Here is a 20,287-nt window from a genome sequence, read left to right on the forward strand (position 1 = left end):
TTTGTATTGTCCAAGAATGTAAGTGGCAGAAACAGGATTCAAACTCTATTCAACCCCTTGCTGTCTTTACAATTCCAAAAGGCCTCCTTGCAAATCAGTGCATCTCAGCCAAAATTCACTCTGCCTGCCACTGTGGACTCAAACAAAGAAGGAAAACAAACATTTATAAATTCTAACAGCTGCTACGGATGGATACGTTTTAAAACTGGGTTTCCAGGGTCTGATCTCTTCTGGTTCCTCTGGCCTGGAAGGAAGTGGAAAGCTGTTATTGGAATTCTTGGGGAAACAAATGGGAACACAGAGCTGTACCTTTCTGTAGACCCTAGAGGAAAGCATGGGCTGGAACTCTCTGGTTTCCGGGCTGAAAACCCCGTCTGGATCCAGCCTCCACTCTAAGCAGCAGTTCTGTGCTGCCTGCAGGAGCTTCAGGTCAATGTAATTCAACTGGCAAAGGCTGGCATCGGTTCCCCAGCACTCCTACAGTGGCAGAGGCCTGGGGAACTATAATGACCTCTTTGACCTTTAGAGCAGGGGCTGAGTCTGACCTACTTACGTTCTGCCTGCATCTTTCAAACCTTCTCTCTCTCTCTCTTTGGCTCCTTCCTATAAACATAATTAAAGCTCTCTGATTATAAAAACTCCCATGGCAATGTGATTCCCCTCCTTCCTCTAATTTATTGAAAACATTCTTGCTAAGGTCAGTGCGACCTTTGAGAGACCCAGTAGCTACTTCTCAGCTTTTAGTTTGCTTGGCTTCTCAGCTGTATTTGATACTTCTCCCTGAGCTCCTCTCTTCCCTGGATTTCCACTGAACCACAGTTACCTGATCCTTCAGTAGACTTCTCCAGCCAATCTGCTTCTCATACGTCTTTTGTGATCCTGTCCTTCATCTGTCCCTTAAAAGATAGTCTTCCCAGTGTCCTGTGCTTGACCATTGTTCCTTCTAACTCTGCATAGCTTCTCTTCCAGGTTTGCCCCTTAGGTTTTAATTACTACTCACGTTGATGATCCTGAAGCAGAAATCAGGCCTGGACCTCTCTCCAGAGTTTCAGAGCCAGCCACTGAGCACCGCTGACATCTTCACCTGCCAACAGTGCAGCATGTCTGGAATCGATGTCAACATTTCCCTTTAAATCAAAAGCTGTTCCAGGCATCCAGTCTCCTAAGTAGTTCTCACATATTCATCTTCTGCTCCCTTCCATCCTGTGGCCACAGCCCTCTCCCAGGTCCTGACCATCTACTGTCTCCTCTCTGGTTTTCCTACTTTTGATCATGACTTCTTCAGATCCAAACATCTACCCACAGGAGTCATCCTTTTGTAACACATATCTGGTCACGTCACTCCCCTAAAACCCTGTGTGGCTTCTTTTCCTGTTGTCCTCACAATAAAGTCCAAATTTCTTAAGATGATTTTCAAGACCCTCGATTAGCGGTTCTCAATCTTTGGTCCCAGAATCGCTTTACATCACAAACATTACTGAGTAGCCCAAAAAGCTTTTGTTTGTGTGAATTATATCAATATTTATTGCATTAGAAATCAAAACTGAGAAATTTTAAAAATATTTAATTCATTAAAAATAACCATAAACCCATTACAAGTTAATATAAACAATGTATTTTTTTAAATGGAAAAACCCTGGTATTTCCCCAAACAAAAAGTTTAATGAGTGGAATTATTTTACATTTTTGAAATCTCCTTAACAGAAAACATCTGGATTATCCTATCTGCTTCTGCATTTGGTCTGTTGATCATGATACACTATTTTGGCTGAAACATATGAAAGAAAGCCTGCCTCACATTGATATGTTTTTGGAAAAGGGAGGCATATTTTAATATTTGTCTTTGCAAATATTCCTTTTTCTTTGACATTATGTCAAACTTGGTACATGGTAGTTTCCTAAAGAGTAGGTGCAATATGGAATCTAAAACCACATTAATAAACTCGCTGTATTCTATTACATTAAAATCCATTGGTCTGTCTGGCACTATTTTGGTTTGTTTTTGTTTTGTCTTGTTTTTGCTCTGGCACTTTGAACGAATCTTTTACTCTTGAAGGATTTTGTAACATCATGCAGTCGTCTGGAAAATACTGGTTCACAGAGTTATGCAAGTCTTCCAAATGTGGACACATTTCATTATGCAGGAAGTATCACAGAAGAAATCCCATTTATTAATATGACCACTGACCTCATCAGAAAAGTCTTTAAGCTATGAGAAACCAAGCCCAGTGACAGATACAAGCTTTCCAAAATTCTAATTGTCACCTGAAATCTTGAATTTCATCATTGGCTTCAAATATTATCACTTGTTTTCCTTGAAGTGAAGGGCTTCCCTCCTTCATTTTCAGGAAAATGTCTGCTAAATACTCAAATTGAAAGAACCATGGTTTCTTAGCTTTTTTCAAGTAAAAGTGGTGTTCCATGAAATAAATGGATAAATGGCTAGTTCAGCTTGCAACTCAAACAACCATATGAGTGCTTTTCCTTGAGATAAGTATCCTACTCCCATATGCAGCAGAAATGCTTATGTGTACTTCAGGAAATGAATTAAGAACAATGGTCTGGGGCGCCTGGGTGGCTCAGTCGTTAGGCATCTGCCTTCGGCTCAGGTCATGATCCTAGGGTCCTAGGATCGAGCCCCGCATCGGGCTCCCTGCTCTGCTGGGAGCCTGCTTCTTCCTCTCCCACTCCCCCGCCTGTGTTCCCTCTCTCGCTAGCTCTCTGTCAAATAAATAAATAAAATCTTAAAAACAAAAACAATGGTTTATGGAGTCTTTTGATTCTCCGATTGATGTGCGAGTTGTTCTAACAAAATTGTATGGCAATTCAGTAACCAAGTACTGGCTGAGTTTTACCCTTAGCTTTTAGAGGGAGAGAGACAAGAAACAAGTTTTGTATATGGACATTCTTCCAGTTTTGTGACAAAAAGTTTGAATTTCCAAGTACCCTTGGGAGGCTAAATTACAACACATGAAACCCCATCTATCCAGAATCCTTAGAGCAGACAGCTAGTGTGAGCTTTGTGGAAAAAAACCCTTTTTCAATTTTAAGCATTAAAATGTTGTATTACAAAATTTCCTCCTGAATTAGAGTATAAGGAAAATAAAATTACTGTGTTATGTTCATTTTTATAGGTACAGAATATGACGATTTCCTCAGGGTTGCAGAAGGCTCTATGTCCTGCCACGAAATAGTTACACGCTGCCATACTACTCTTACTGAGTTCTCGGATTGCTTTTTAATAGTTTTTTTGTTTCAGGGTTTTTTTTTTTTTTTTTTTTTTTGAGAGAGAGAGCATGAGTGGGGGGAAGGTCAGAGGGAGAAGCAGGATCCCCGCTGAGCGGGGAGCCGGATGCAGGACTTGATCCTGGGACTCCAGGATCATGACCTGAGCCGAAGGCAGTCGCTTAACCAACTGACCCACCCAGGAGCCCCTGTTTTGTTTCAGTTTTGGTCAAATCTTGTAAGTTTTCACTTCTCATTGTCTTTATTGTCATCCTTTCTCTCCCTCTTCTAATTTTCCACATTTAATATCCCTTAGGATGAAAAACCAGATAATCAAGCATGGTTGAAATTTGTTAAAAAAGAAGACTTTAGGGGCACCTGGGTAGCGCAGTCATTAAGCGTCTGCCTTCGGCTCAGGGCGTGATCCCAGGGTTCTGGGATCGAGCCCCGCATCAGGCTCCTCCGCTGGGAGCCTGCTTCTTCCTCTCCCACTCCCCCTGCTTGTGTTCCCTCTCTCGCTGGCTGTCAAATAAATAAAATCTTTAAAAAAAAAAAAAAAAGAAGAAGACTTTATAGAGTCTGAGTTGGGGCCAGGGATACTCTTCCATCAAAGCAGCACAGAAGTTTATGTGCCTTGGCTTCATGTCAGTGGCAGAGAGAATATAAACCTCTCTTACTATTTATACAGACGGCCATTGAACAACATGGGTTTGAACTGTGTGCATTTACTCATTCTTAGAGTTTTTTCAGTAGGCATATAAACTTATGGTATCAACAAATACAGTAGAGTATTATAAATGTATTTTCACAAGTAATTCTTATGATTTTATCATTTTCTTTTCTCTAGCTTACTTTATTGTAGAATACAGTAATACATATGACGTACAAAACGTGCTGATCCACTGTTTATGTTATCAGTAAGGCTTCTGGTCAACTATAGGCTATTAGTTAAGTTTTGGGGGAGTCAAAAGCTATACATAGATTTTTGACTACATGGGGGTCAGTGCCCCTAAAGCCCCACGTTGTTCAACTTTGGACAAGTTATGTAACTTCTTTGAGTCCCAGTATCCTCAATACTTTAAAATAGGAATAACCTTGGCCGCATAGCCTTGTTGCTAAGATAAAATCAACAATTCTAGAATTCTGTAATAAATGCATATAAAACCTCACCAGAGCTGTTGTAAAAATTAAATGGTGCATATAAAGCATGTGGCACACTGACTGGTACATGGTAGGTTTCCTTTGTCTCTTCACTTCCACTCTCTAAGACAAGCAAACCTTTCCTGAAAAGGACCAGACAGTAAATATATTAGGCTTTGCAGGCCAAGAGCAAAATTAAGGACATTTCATAGATATTTATGAGCAAAAAATGTCCAAATTTCTTTTTGCCAAAATTAGAAATATAATAGTTAAATGCATTTTTTGGCAGGTGTAATATAGGTCTACTAAAGAAAAGGACAGAATTTTTTCAAGGTGGTAGATAACTTTGCTTAAATGGAATTCAAGGTTAGTGCTCCCTATCATCAAATCAATCGCAAATGTTCACCTGTAAAAACCATTCTTAGCTCACAGGTGGTAGGCTAGATTTACCTTTGGGCCACAGTTTGCCAATCCCCACTCAAAGAGGCCTCTCTTATTTCCTTTTTCTTGGTTCATTCTCTGCAGTTGCTAATAATGACATTTTGAGTGCTCCTTGTGTAGATCTGGGTTTCGATCTGGGATTTCCCCCCCTCCAGCCTTTAGCCTTTCTTATAGTGAAGGTTTAATGGCAACACATTCTTTCATCTTTTGAGTGTCTGAAAATGTCTTTATTTCACCTTCATTTCTGAAGGATATTGTCATGGAATATAGAATTCTAGATTGACAGATTTTCTTTTAGCACTTTAAGAGCTGTCACTCCATTGTCTTCTGGATCGCATTATTTCTGATGAGAAGTCAGCAATCATTCTTATCTTGGTTTCCCTGGCTGTTCTTCTTCTTCTTCTTCTTTTTTAAGATTTTATTTATTTGAGAGAGAGAGAGAGTGCAAGAGAGAACGAGTGGGGGGAGGGGCAGAGGGAGAAGCAGACTCCTTGCAAAGCCAGGAGCCTGATGTGGGGCTTGATCCCAGGACCCTGAGATCATGACTTGAGCTGAAGGCAGATGCTTAACTGACTGAGCCACGCAGGTGCCCCCACTTTCCCTTTTTAAAGATTTATTTATTTGAGAGAGACAAAGAGAGACAGTGAGCACGAACAGGGGGAGGGGCAGAGGGAGAGAGATAATCTCAAGCAGATGCCTCACGGAGCTTGGAGCCAGATGCAGGGCTCAATCCCACAACCTCGAGATCATGACCTGAACAGAAATTAAGGTCAGACGCTAAAGCAACTGAGCCACCAGGTGCCCCTCTCTGGCTGTTCTTAAGATTTTTCTCTTTATCACTGGTTTTCAGCAATTTCATTATGATGTGCCTTGATGTGGTTTTCTTAGTATTTATCCTGTTTGGCCTTCACTAGTCTTCCAAAATTGGTGGACTGGTATTTTAAATCAAATCTGGAAGAGTTTTCTCCTCCATCCCTGAGACTTAAGTTACCTGTTATTAGAACACTTGATATTATTCCACAGTCTGTTCTTCTCATCAATTTTTTGTCTCTGTGCTTCAGTCTGAATAGTTTTATTATTCTATCTTAAAGTTTACTGATTGTGATAGGCAGATTCTGAAGTGGCCCCAATGACCCCATCTCCTGCTTTTCATACCTTGTGTCATCTCCTTGTCTTGTGTGTGGGCTAGACCTAGTGACTTACTTTTTTTTTTTTAAGATTTTATTTATTTGAGAGAGAGAGAGCGAGTGAGCTCGAGCAGGCAGGGAGGGGCAGAGGGTGTGGGAGAAGCAGACTCCTCACTGAGCAGGGAGCCTGACATGGGGCTTGATCCCAGGACCCTGGGATCATGACCTGAGCTAAAGGCAGATGCTTAACGAACTGAGCCACCAAGGTGCCCCTAGTGACTTACTTCTGATGAATAAAATTCAGCAAAAGTGTATTTCTAAGCCACTTCTAAGGTTAGGTTACAAATGACCGTGACTTGTTCCTTGCTAGTACTTTCTTATTCTTGGTTATTTTGTTGAAGCCAGCTGCCATATTGTGAGCTCACCTATGGAGAGGACTATGTGGCAAGGAACTGAAGGCGTTCCCAAAGAACTGAACTCTGCCATCAACTACTCAGGGAGCTTAGAAGCAGATCCTACCCCAACTGAACCTTGAGAAGATTGAAGCCCTGACTGAAACCTCGGGAGAGACCCTCAGCACCCAGCTAAGTTGTGCTGGATTCCTGACCACAACACTGTGGGGTAATACATGCTATTGTTTTAAGCCACCAAGTTTTGGGGCAATTTGTTATACGGTAATAGGTAACTAACACACTGACCTTTTAAACTGATTTCCTAATCTGGTCGCATCAGTGTTGATTCAGGTATTGTATTTCTCAGCTCTGGAGTTTTCCTGTGGTACTTTTTTTAGTAGTTTCCATTTCTCTTGAGTTCTTGTTTTCCTTTAACTCTTTAAACACATTTATAATAGCTATTTTAAAAGTACTTACCTGCTAATTCTGTGATCCCTACCATTTCTGGCTATTTCTTTTGACTGAATTTTCCCCTAGTTACAGGACACATTTTCCTGCTTCTTTGCATATCTGGTAATTTCTTACTGAACGCTGGACACTATAAACATTACATTGTGGGTTGTTTGTCTTCTGTCATCATCCTTCAGAGAATATTGGGCTTTATTCCAACAGCCAGGTAATTTACTTGTGGATCATTGTGATCTTTTTAGGACTCACTTTTTTTTTTTTTTTTAAGATTTTTTTAACATATTCATTTGAGAGAGAGAGAATGAGTGAGAGCATGAGCAGTGGGGAGGGCCAGAGGGAGAGGGAAAAGCAGACTTTCTGCTGAGCAGGGTGCTGGACACGGGGCTTGATCCCAAGACCCTGGGATCATGACATGAGCTGACGGCAGATGCCTAACTGACTGAGCCCCCCAGGCACCACTTTTTAGGACTCCTTTTAAAGCTCTATTGGGAAATCACTATATTGTACACCTGAAACTAATGTAACACTGTATGTTAACCAACTGGAATTAAAATAAAAACTTAAAAAAAAAAGCTTTATTAGGCAAGGACTGGAGTAGTTATTAATCTAGGACTAGTTTAACCTTACTCCTAAGATATGGCCTTTGTGGAGTCACTGCTATATGCCCTGGAAGCTCCCTTCTGGTTGGCCAGAACTCCAGAGTATAGCGCCCTAGTACCTGTGCTTTGACCAGACTTGTGAGGTCCCACTGTAGGCATGCATAGCTTAGTATACAACGGAAGATTTGAGAGCTGCTTTCTGGAGCTTTTTCTCAGTGTGGTTCCCTACTCTTGCACTTAATTTATTGTAAATTTCAGCCTCCTCCAACTCTGATTTCTGTCTCTGAGCTTGGTGAGCCTGCTGTACTCTCCTTGGGAAACCCTGAAGAAAGCTGAAGTGATAGTAAGTCTCACCTCATTTGTTTCCCTTCTCTCAGGGCTCACAGTCCTGTACTGCCTGTTTTCCAGTGTCTGAGAACAGTTTCTTACATTTTGTACAGTTTTCCAGTCATTCATGATCGAAGGGCTAATCTGGTAGCAGTTAGCCTGTCCTGGAAGTTGCCTATGGGAATCTTGTAAGCAACACACACTTTGATTTTAATGAAAGAATGGCTTACTTTTTCCATGTCTGTGAGAAGAACTTAAAATCTAAGCACCCCATTTATTTATTATGAAAACACAATTTGGAGCTTGGCAGGAGGGAAGGGAAACAGATTTTTCCTATCATTTATCCAGCTGAGAAATCTTTCACACAGTTTTTCAGTAGGGAACAGTCTCTGCCCTTAGCCTCTTCTCCAGTAGGATCTCTTCTGATGTTAAAATCAGGAAAGAAAAATTTTGAAGAAATGGTAATCAAAATCTGGGAAAATATAAATGTATACAAATTTTCCATGATACCTGTTTTGTTATTATGGGTCTATAATGCCCAAGTCAACAATTAAGCAAAAGCTTAATAGCAAAAAAAAAAAAAAAAAGGGGGGGGGGCTTTTTCCAGGAGGAAAAAAAGCTGATACCTCAAAATGTTTTCTACTCTAACAAATATCAACATTCTAACTGACACAAACATATTCTTTGTTCATTCATAAGTTCTAGGGAAAAACAAAGAAGGTTTACAGAGAAGATAATGAAAACCCACTGAGAATCTCAGCACCAGACAATTTTCCTCAGAAACATAGATATTTTTACATGTTATGTAGTTAGCAAACATGCCCCCCGACACCTCCTATGAGCGACTATAGTATGTGATAATGAATATGGGAGATGTGTTGTTCTTATCATCTGTCTGGGGCTCAGAGTAGAATCTCCTGCCTCCTAAATTCATAGAGAGTTGACCTTCCTGAGACCACACTCTGTACCGAAGCACATCTTTTCCATGAACTACAGAGACAAGCACACTGGTCCCATCTATCATATGCTGAGGGCAAACAGCAACAGTAGGTTAAGAACAAGATGTTGGGTTTGCCTTTTTACTACAACCTTGAGAAGTTCTCCATTGTACCTCCGTATCTCTTTGTTGAACAATCACACTTGCTCTTGGCTAATTCCAAATTCTAGAAGCAACTTTTAAATGCTTCAGGTGCCCAGGCAGAGTTAGAGAGTCATCGAGCACTGACTGTAGCTCCTGGACAGAAGCTCCGGGATTTCTAAAGGATGCAGCTGAGAGCATAAACAGGCATGCCTAGTGCAAACATCAGGTGTCAGTTAATAATGACCAGGTCAATGGCACACATGCTGGGTTGGTTCCCACTGGCTGAGTTCTCAGGGGCTTGACCAATGTTATCCAGCCCCAGAGAAGTGTTCCCTGAAATACAGCGATGGCCTATTTAACAGCAGATCACAGCTTGAGGTTACTGGAAACCAAACTGGGTCAGAGAACCTAAGAATACAGCCTGGCAGATGATGCACACTGGCCCCAAGCTTAGAGTTTTTCCCCACCTTTATTCTGTGGCACACTCCAGGTCTTTTCCTCCCACACACTTGGAAAAATCGAGGTGGTTCCCCTGGTTGCCCAAACCCATCTCCCCGGCAGCCCCCTTGTTTTGGAAGGAGATGATAAATAAATCAAAATGCACTAAGCAGCACTTCCACAGGCACTCGCCTCCTCCACTGAACGTGCACCTCATCAATCACACTATTGTCTGCTTGAAAGGCGAGCCTTGTAAATGTCATATCCACTCAGGCCCAAGGAGAGGCGCATCCAAATGCAGCAAGGAGTTTTAATTGGATAGTGTAATTAAACTAAAAAACCCCAGCAGAATCCCTTTGACAGGATAGATGAAGACCCCTTTTAATAGGGCTAGGAAACATATCTGTTAAAAGGATGAGGCACTGCCTGCTCCTGATTGTGCTCCAGAGTACTCTTATGAAAAGGCAATTCAATAACTGGGGCATTTAATATGTTAGAGTCCATTGTGTTCTGTAATCTAGCAGTACTTACCGTATTTGATCTGGAACTTATGAAATAAGTCCTTGTCAGAGAATAAAAGCACAACATAGCTTGTCCCCCTGATGTCTGGAGTACCCTGACCTCCTGGGAATCATCATTGCCTAAGGATGGGCTGTGGTCTTCCTGGGTACAGGCCCATGTGAGTATGAATGCACGTGCCTTACTGACTGGGGCCTACAGTACGTGGTATGGCTGTGGCCATCCACCCACTCACCCAGGGGCTGTAGCTCTTTCGTCCAGGGGTGGCTAACATTATCCTCATTTCTCTTTCATTCTCACGAACATCTAAAGAATATGACAAAATTCTTGGGTATCTCCTCCTTTAGGAACTGAAATGCCTGTCACATCCGTGTGTGTAGTCTGCTAGAACTACTACCCCGTCAAATAGGAAAAAAAAGAAATCAGGTGATCAGAGGATTCAAATATGGACTGGGGTATGCTCAAGTCGATTTCAGTAACGAAACCTTGGTCCTTCTGCCATTCTCCCTAGTCTTCTCTGTTGGGACAGGGTTGGGGGAGGCACACAAAGGCACATTCAAAGACACACACACACACTAATGGCCTGCAGCTCCACAAGCAAGGTAACAGAATTAGTGGGAACACATGAAGAGGTTCATATCTGCACGGGGCTGTCTTACAAGTAGACCATAGCAATCCCTCTCAGATGGTTGTTAGTGTCCCAAGGACAAGGTCAGGGAACTCAGCATCCGGGTGGATCAAGAGAGCCTCTGAGCTGGGGCTGAGGTGGGATACACACAGAAGATTTCAGACTTCCCCAACTGTAGCTTTCCAGAAACAGTGAGACACTTTGCTTTATATACATAAACCTCAAAGTCAGTTTGCCTGGGCCCTCAGAATGATTTTTCCTTTTTGAGGATGGTGAAGGTTTCGTTTGATGGCTGCTTTTACTCCTCCATAAAGCCTGCTTGGAGCTCTTTTGCAAACCTCTGAACACTCTTAATGCTGGTCTTTCACTATGAGTTGATGAACCCATTAAGGACATATAAGTGAATGCTTATAATCTATGAAAACTGGATACTGAATTAAACCATCAAATACCTTTAGGTTTAAATGAAAACTACATAAAAGCATTTCAGCCATCAATTTGGCTATCACTTCTGGCCAGTATGAATTCTGCTGGAAAAGCTATTTTCGTGCAGATGTGGAATTCAATGGGAAAGACTGACTCGTGTACCAACATCAATCAAAATGTCGACTTCCCTGGCAGCTCTCAACAGTAAGGCAGGTTCAAAGGTCACAGGATAAAGAAAAAGCCAAGCTCTGGTTCAGCTCTAATATCTCCTCGGTAGAAGTCTTGCAAAAGTACCCCCTTCTGTATTAGCCTTGCTTTCATTAATCTTCTTGCCATCTTCTTTAACTAGTCATGCAGAACCGCTCGATAGCAAGACGTATAATGGGGAAGGCCCTGTGCCTATTACCGCGTTAACATTCTCTTAAGCCCCAGTGCAACAATGGAACGAGAAGGCAAAGGGAATCTGCAACTGCAGGGTGCAGTGTAGGCAATTCAATTACAGCCTGGGCTTACCTATGTACTTCTGACCTATAAAACACAAGAGGCCTTTGTGTCTAACTGGCTTGGCCATTAAGGTTGCTGAAGATCACAACAATGCTGATCTTTTCTATTTAAGCTAAATCAATGTGGACAAATCATTATTCAGTAGCTTTAATTTAATTAGTAAATTAAATACACTACTTTACAGATCTTGTCAAGTACTTATGAAAAGAAAGATTCATTTAAGCGGGAGGTCACCAATAAGCCCAGCTAATTTAACTCATAACCTTAACTGAATCTCATCTCAAATATCTAGCAGGTTCTATTCAGGAGGGCTTGACAGTCTCCTGCAGTTGTGGTTAACTCATTCCCAAAGAGTTCCTATCCTGTATTCAAACACTGTTCTGGACAAAAACAAAACAAAACAAAAACAACCAAACAAGCAATCCTCCACCAGCATCAACAGAATCAGATTTCCTTTAAATTATACTATTGCAAGAGAACGTAATCAGGTTACCTCTATTATGTTGCTTCCTTAAGATTTTCTATTATCTATACTTAATTGAGATACAGAGCTCTTTTCAGCTATAAAGACGACAGCTACTTTATTAAGGTTTAAATCTGATTTCTTAATGATAGGCTGCTTCCTTTAAAGACTCGAAACCTGCACAACCTTCTTATGATAAAACCAGACCTGGCATGGTTGAGTCTGGTACTTTATTTAAATTCAGCCTGAGAGTCTCTGAAGGGTGTTAGTTTAAAAGAAAGGTCCCTTGTTTTTGTTTCAGTGTTGGAATTTGAGGCTTGCACTTAAAAAGAGAGCCCGCTGCATCCAAAGCCTAGGTTTAGACCTGCATAAGGAGGGAGAATGCCATGGTAGTTTCTGATATGGGAACGTTCTCTCCTCCTATGTGCTGTATACATATTTGTTCAGTTAAAATGAATTAAAATGAATTCATCTTTTAGAGTTTTGTGACATCCTTCAAAATAGCAAAAGATAACCTAAGGAGTGGCAAAACCAGACAGCGAAATCACTGATTTGAATAATAATGGCAGCATGCAGCCTTTTTTTGTTTTTTTCCCAATCTAGAAAGGCAGAATTTATTCTTAATTTCTCAGGGCTTTTGATACACAGATGTTCCCCACTAACTCTGGTAAGAGTCCATGTTTATATGTACAAATTTCTTCTAAGGCATGTATCTATTTAGTCATTAAGTTCCAGGTCTTTAAACACTCACAGGGACAGAGCAATAAATCTTCCCTCTGAGAACGCAGCCTAAGAGGGAGAAGTTAGGGGACGGAAAGAGAGCCATAGAATGGCTATTTATGGAGCACGGCTGCAGATTCTGGGTCTTTCTGATCCACGGTATGTGTAATTATGTGTCTCACTGCAGGCGCTCCATTGCTCAGTCCCTTTGCCAAGCCTGCTATTCACATACTTTTTGGATATGGCGTCAATTAAACTTGAGCTGTGTTCCTTATGACGACCAAATTAATGGTCTGACAGAGGCTTTTTCAATAAACACTGCAAACTGGCCATATTCGAAGGTTTCAAAAACCGTTTCTTTTCTGTTCAAAATTCTGACAAACATGTCTCAAGACAGACTGGGACAACTTCATTATCCTCCCAACACTTAATGCCTTTTTGTAAAGAAGGCTGTTTAATAACACGTCTGCTGTTTCCACAACTAAATTATTCCAGCTGGTCACACGTTCCAGTCTTCGGCAAGACACTTGTGTTACGAGAGATAAAAACATGAAAAAGGAAATATATTGCAGAAATCAAAAACCTTATCTACTTCTAGACTTTCTCTTTGCCATAATTCATTCAAGAAGGCCCCAAGAATAATTTTTGATGTAAACTCAGCTACAAACATACATCACTATGCTGATAAAAATCACAGGCTAAACTTATGAAATATAGTGACTTTCATTTCTTTAGTGCTGTTAAAATAACTTTTTTCTAAGGTTCAACAGACACAAAAGATAAAAAGGGTTACCATTAATCCTTTAAAAAAAGAAGAAGAAGAAGAAGCAGCAGCCCCATAGATTAATTCTGTGGTCTGATGATGGTCTTGAAGATGAACTTTTTAGATTAAGTCACTGAATTAATTTGATGAAGATACTGGAAATCATAAAAAAAAATAACATAGCATCAAGCCGATTCGGTTAATACATCTTTGTTTGGGCACTTTACAACATAAATTATGCTGAGAAACTTTTGGTTTCTAAATTCTGGCCTCATTAAGTTCTGTTTGAAGACAGCAAACATTCACTGAGGACAACCCTGCAGGCACTGTGTTAGGGATGTGGATACAGAAACCAGTTCCTGGATCAGTTCAGCACGGAGATGCGGGGTGGGGAGAGAGGGGCAGACTTCAAGTCAATAAATACAGCAGTTTGAAAGGTGCTGTGCTGGAGGTGTGGGCAAACTCCTGGGGACAAAGTTACAGAGAGAGCCTGACATTGGAGCTGGACCTTGAAAAATGAGTGAGCCAGGCATGAGGAACTGGAGGTGCTTGTCAGTTAGACGGAGGGTCAGCGGGGAGGTGTATTCTAGGCAATGGGAACAGCGGCAGCACAGAATTCGAGGTGTGTTTGTGTGCAAATAGTTCACAGTGACCAAGTTCAGATGGGAAATTATGGGCTATGAGCCTGGACTGGTCAACGTCTGTAAAGACTCCCAGGCTGACGAGTCTGGATTCTATTCTGTGAGCCTGTAACTTTTAAATCTTTTTTTTTTTAAGCAGCAAAATCTTTTTTTAATTGGTTGACTTTTTAAATGCAGAATCCCAAAATGGAAAAAAGTAACACTCAATGTAACACTCTATTGGTTGAAGGGAAGGCCGTATGCCCAAACCTGCCCCTTCCCCCGCCCCCAGGCCCCTGACGTCCCCTGAGAACCTAGAGATCTGAGGAACAGTTTGGAAAGCACTGTGATGGGGCACAGGGACTTGGGAAATGTCTGACTGGGGCAGTGCGCCTCTTTGTTGAGGGAAATCACAATTTCTAGATTTCTGGAGCCAAAGTGAGAGAGAAGGAAACCTCTTTAAGACTCACATGTGCAGTTTTTACAAAGAACCACCCAGTAGGTCTGAAAATAAGAGAGAAGACTCTCTTGCTGGATTCCAATATTGAAATGGTGGGCCCCACGTTAGCTCTGCATCCTCAAGGCTTGGAACTTGGCATCGCTCTCAGAGATGGGTAATATTTACTTCCTGACGGCCTGATGGCAAGAGGCAACTGGGAGGTGGTGGCTGTGCATCTGTTCTTCCTTCCCCCTGACTCTTTGATAGGGTGTGTTACATCCCTCACCTTTCAGTGCCTGAACCACACACAGCCTTCCTTGGCAAGTGAGTGTCTTGGTATGAGTGTAAAGGAAATTCAAATCCTCTTTCGAGTTTTTCCCCTAACCTTTCTACTCCAGCTTATCCCTCTATGCAACATGTAAGTGATTGCCTTTCATTTCTCAGAGACATGGAAAATTTGCAAAATGTTACTTTTCAAAGCATCCAGATTCTTGGGAAGAAAGATGCTAGAATAATGACATCTTTACTGGCTGATAAACTGGAGTGAGAGGAATTAGGAAGAAGATGTTTATCTAGAGGCAGAGGCAAGGGGCCCAGAACAGTAAGCAATTTCCTCACCAGCCCCTTCTGGCAGCCATCTTGCAGAATCCCCTCACTGGGATAACAGGAATGGCAGGAGGGGGGAGCGGCTGGGCATGGCCTGTTTCCTTTCCCCCTGTCCCACTAAGTTCTCCCTTCTTGCCAAGCTGGAGACTACTGGGTTGAAAGGAGGAGACTATGTAGCCTAGCACAGCTGGATTTGACAAAACCAACACCCACCCATAAATGAGGCAATGTGGCAGGTGCCCTGTCCATAGGACCCCCTCAGGGGGTTCTGTGCTCTTTCGATCCCTCTTTAGTCAGTATTACCTCAAAAACTCAAATCATATTATAAACACTTGCTGGCCTTTACATTTCTCGGTTATTGTTCCTTTTGAGTATGTCATTCCTTACAACATTTGTTCCCCAATTCAGTGGGCACTGGTATAAATGGGATTAACAAAAATTAGAAGCTCACATCATCCTCTAGGCTAATGAATCAGAACCCAATGGGGAGGGGCGCCTGGGTGGCTTAGCTGGGTAAGCGTCTGACTCTTGGTTTCGGCTCAGGTCATGATCTCATGATCTCATGAGTCGTGAGATCAAGCCCTGCGTCAGGCTCCCCACTCAGCGTTGAGTCTGCTTGAAGATTCTCTCCCTCTGCCCCTCCCCCTACTCCTGAGCACGCTAATAAAATAAATAAATCCTAAAAAAAAAAAAAAAAGAAAAGAAAAAAAAGAACGCACTGGGCATGGGCCCTGGGGAACTGCATTTTAAATAGGCTCCACAGGCAATGCTGGTATGTACCAGACTCTTGACAACCGCTGTCTTGCGGCCTTTCCCAGACAACTAACGAATTCTTGTACAGTTTAAACTTTTTTCTTCCATGGAGGAATTTCAGTGTGATCTGTGTCCTTTCTGCCTCTCGATGGGACTGAAGTCTTAAAAATGATTAATCTAAATGCTACACTCAATTACTTAACTGCAAAAATATAATATGCCAAAATATACAACCAGACTGTATCTACTTTGATAATTTAAGCAGAGGAGTGCCAACCCAGCAGCGATCTCTTCTGCAGGACCAGGCAGGAGTTTAATTATGAGCTGGTAGGTCATGCAGCTGTCAATAATCTGGAGGGTGCTGACACTTCCGGCTTGATGGATATCTAAATCTAGTCTTCGGCTGCCACAGGAAATCTCCCAGCCTCCCTTGATCTGGCAAAGAAGGAAGGAAGGTCCAGGTCTGACTGCTCAAGTCCCCCAGATGGGAATAGGAAGGGAGCACAAAGTGAAATGAGGGCTCTGGTGAGTCAAATTCTCAGCAGAAACCTGCCCCCAGGCCCCCAGCCCCCAGGGCGGGGCTCCTAAGGTCAGAAGCCGGCTGGGAGGTTCTCTGCTGCCATCAAGACCTAACAGGATGGGGGCCCATGTCAGGCTCTGGGCACCATAATACAATCCTGTTTGATTAAAAGAAATTTCTGGTAATGAATTAAACAGACCCAAGGAAAAAAGGACACGGTGGCAATATATTCTCCTGGCACCCAGCACACAGAAGGGAAGAGGGGGAAGAGAGAAAGGAGACATAAATAAAAAGGACTACTCACTGGGGCTTTTTTCTTCAGCAAGGTCACAGGCACAGAGCAGGTCAGAATCGATTGAGATGGGTTTCTGCTTAATCCAAAACTTAGTGCTGGCTTTTTGATTCGTAACGGGGTCTATCTCTACTTTGTCTCCAGAGATACCTGTAAGGCCAGGGTGGAGGGGTGGGAGGACAAAAAAGAAGCCACAAAAAGTGGAAGGCGTAAGTGATTTCAGTGGAATCATTTGACCTGTTTTGTAAATCCTAAATTGGATGAACAAGAGCTCTTTCCAACGGCTTTGGGGATGCCATCCACTTAAGAGACTCCAAATGGCACACAGAAGTGCACAGCCTGGTTTCCTGGGTGGGTGAGTTGGGGGGAGAAACCACTAAAACCGATACAAAAAAGGTATTAAGAAACACACCGTCTTAGATGTACCACAGATACAACACAGAGTACCTACATATTATTAACCCAAATAACACCTCTGTGTTGTAATGAAATAAACCATAACATAAGGTTCATTTAAAAAACAATTTTGATCAGTGGTCTTTTTTTTTTTTTTCTGATCTAGAAAAATCTTACACACTAAAAATAGGAAAAATCTATCTCTTCCTTTCTCTGACACTAAATAATTATCCAAGCTATATTGAGAGGAAGTCACAGAAGGATCAAAGGGTCCTTTACATAAAACCTTCCAAGTTCAAGTCTTGGAGCTTGGCTTCAGTCTGTGGAGGTCACAGCTTCTCTGCTGAGGGAGAAACAGCACTGGGTGTGAGCTTTATGCAACAAAGACGTTATAACAGGAATCCAGCATGTTAAATACTGCCACTTCAGGTTTCATTTTCAGAGCTGTGAAAGACATAACATACTGTACAGTGACTGGGAGCAAAGGTTTTAGGAGAACAAAGGTAATGCCAGGGATGAAAGGTGTCCCAGGATAACTGTGGCAAGGCACAGCAATTGCTCTCCCAGTGGCACTGAGCAGTATATGCTCAGCTGGACACACACGATCTAGGCTAGATGCTCTCTTCGTCCCCTTTTGCTGAAAATCGAGGAATCTGTTCATGAAATGAGACAAAACCTTCAATATGCTTTCCAGAGTGGGCCCCAGAGAGAATCTTGAAAGTAATTAATATTTAGGCCATACTTTAAAGGTCAGGGGCAAGATGGAAAAAAGCAAAATCAAGTAGATAGGAGATAATTAAAACCATCAAATGTACATACTGCAACAAAAAGACAATCAGAATTAATACATTTCATCCCATGGATCACACTCAAATTTTTCGATACAACGTTTTTTGGTTGAGACCAAAAAAAAGCAGATAAAAGAAACAACTCAATTAAGAAACAAAAAAACCCCAAATAACCCAATGACCACAGTCTGAGAGTAAATTTAAAATTAAACAAGAAAACAAATACAAAAAAAATTCTAGTGATTAGGTCTGCCATACACTCCACTTCTATTTTATTTTATGAGTAAAGAAATCCCAAATAGCAGTCAGACAAAGGCAAGAGACTGTAGAGGCAGACTCTAGGAGAGTCTCGTCTGCTGTCTTCAGAGGAGACAATGCAGTACAGTTGCTTAACCCTGGTCATTACTGTGTGGTCTCTGGAAGAGATGAACAATTGGTATTTTTTTATTAATTGAATGCTGGAATTTGTCATTAGACATATTTCAGGAACACCATATTTCAATTAGGCATAATGTCATAAGTCCAATGGACTCTGGCCGTTCAGGTCTAGATGATTTCAGGAGGGTGAGAATGTATCAGGAGACCAATTTTATTATATTTCACTTAAAATAGATTACAACTACCCAGTTACACTCTTCCCTCCAATTTGGTCATTAATTGTTAAAGATCTGGACATTTCTATAGTTCCCTGAAAGAAAAGTACTTACGCCATGGCTGCTGGTAGCAAGTGGTTTTTATTTTTATTTTTTTTTGTCCCCCCCCTCCTTCCTCTGCTTATTTTTGACATTTATAAAAGTCAAAAACGAGCAGAGCACAATAAATGTGCATATCTCTTATGTGGAATAAACCCTGCCTCACATTCCTTTCTCAGAAAGAGAGGGCAAAAAACAAATCATCACCAGAGAGGCACGGCTTTAAAATTTTGTTCTACGGCCCCGAAACTCCTGAAGCCGTAGTCAGTCAATATTGTTAATGTACCTTGTTAATTTTATAGGATTTGTCAGGTAACTCCACTGGAAAATTATATAAAACTGTTCCAGATGAAAAGATGATAGTGACATGAATTAAAGTGATAGAACAATAGTGGAATATAAACCAGAAATGACACCCAAAGTGGCTGTTGATTTATTGCCGTGCTGAGTTTGGTTCTGGGCTCCCATGTATATTAGTGCTACAAATCTGGGTCCATTTAGCAGAGGGATGCTCATACATACATCACCAGCTCCTGCTCCAAGCCAAGGTCACTCCCCATGGCATCAATCTTTCCAACAGAGCCTACTTCACAAAGCAGGACTCTTGTAACCATCTCAGATGTAACAGACTCTCGTCCTCTTTCATCTTTCTTTTATCATGTAAAGTACACTTTAACTTCTATTATTTTTATCTGCAAATTGTTACTGTAGAGTTCATCCATTTCAGGCTATATCTTGGCATCAGTTGCCTGCGCTCTGCACGGCCACAAGAGCGCCTTCCCAATGACGCCCTTTCCGGGGGTTACTGTGCAGTCACTGTTCGCAGAGGGGAACCCCAATTCTGGCGTTTGGGGATGAAGATGTGGGAGATGAATGCGTTAGGTTCAAGATGGGCAGGCAGGTGGAACACCATTTAAACAACTGGTGTGTTCCAAAAAACTTGCCTGTAAATCAGATTTTTTCTGAATCAAATCACATTTTCCCACTGACTTCTAGTTCCAGAGATACTTTATATTCATTTTGGATTGATCTGTAATTGGCAGGAGCTCCCAACACTTGAGTTTTAAGTTTCTCTGCCCTGCAGGCTTTCAGTCAAGTAGTTAATGATCTGTAAAACACTTGCCTGCCTAGAGGAGTCACTATTTAAAGGAACCTGTAGGGGGATCTTTCCTGATGGGAACAATCCTTTTGTACATTAAATAATCTCACCCTACTTGAGATGTGCATGAGTCTCAGCTTCTTAAAGCAGGGCACACAGCCCACAGGAGCTGATCTGTTCTTGCTGCACAAGTGACAACCCTCTGCTTCCAGTTCAGGAGGGCCTGAGGCAGTCTAGCCGTGGAGCCCATTCTCCTGAACGTACCCAGAACCCGCTGCTGAAGAGAGTCCCCAGAACCTAGCCTGGAAGCTAACAGAGACCTCTTCTGTCCCTGCCCTGGAAGTCAAGGTGTCCTTCTTGGTTGGAAGGAGGAAGCAGGCTGGTGGAGAGGAGACCTATGAGGAGGCTGGCACCACAGTCCAGGCCAGGGGCGAAGAGGGGTGAACATTACCTGGCACCAAATACATGTTAGCATGGTTAGAAATCCTTTGTGTGCATTGATTCAAATCTCAGGACACCCTTATCCCATTGGTTACTATATTTACCCCTATTTTATAGATGAGAAAACTGAAGCATAGGGAGGTTAAGTAACTTGCCCAAGACCACACAGCTAAAAAGCGGCAAAGCTAGAATTGGGAGAAAGCCGGGAAATGTGGCTCCAGAATCTGTCTTCTCAGCCACTATGCTATTCTTCAAGAACTGTGCTAGGTGTTCTATATAACATGCCCTAGGAGGGGTGAAGGTGCTTGTCCAAGGTTGGGGAGCTTTTAAGCCCAGGGCTACCTGGTTCCCAAGTATGGTACTTCCCACTGCTCTGCACA

At 42.0% G+C, this 20,287-nt stretch overlaps 1 protein-coding gene across 9 annotated transcripts in view; it reads right to left on the minus strand.

Annotated features, from left to right (window-relative positions):
* The window catches only part of MAPKAP1 (MAPK associated protein 1), a 235,598-nt gene that overhangs the window by 11,931 nt on the left and 203,380 nt on the right, over positions 1 to 20,287 (minus strand). For 7 of the 9 annotated variants that reach the window (XM_040631891.1, XM_008698765.2, XM_040631895.1 and 4 more), the window contains one exon: positions 16,504 to 16,641. In XM_040631891.1, the coding sequence (XP_040487825.1) occupies positions 16,504 to 16,641 (138 nt within the window). Of the gene's footprint in view, positions 1 to 1,000; positions 1,105 to 16,503; positions 16,642 to 20,287 lie in introns of all 9 variants that reach the window. The other 2 variants (XR_005835250.1, XM_040631892.1) reach the window with 2 other exon arrangements.

This window comes from Ursus maritimus, unplaced genomic scaffold, assembly GCF_017311325.1.
Source record: "Ursus maritimus isolate PB19 unplaced genomic scaffold, ASM1731132v1 scaffold_17, whole genome shotgun sequence".
In the NCBI taxonomy this organism is placed as follows: Eukaryota; Metazoa; Chordata; class Mammalia; order Carnivora; family Ursidae; genus Ursus; species Ursus maritimus.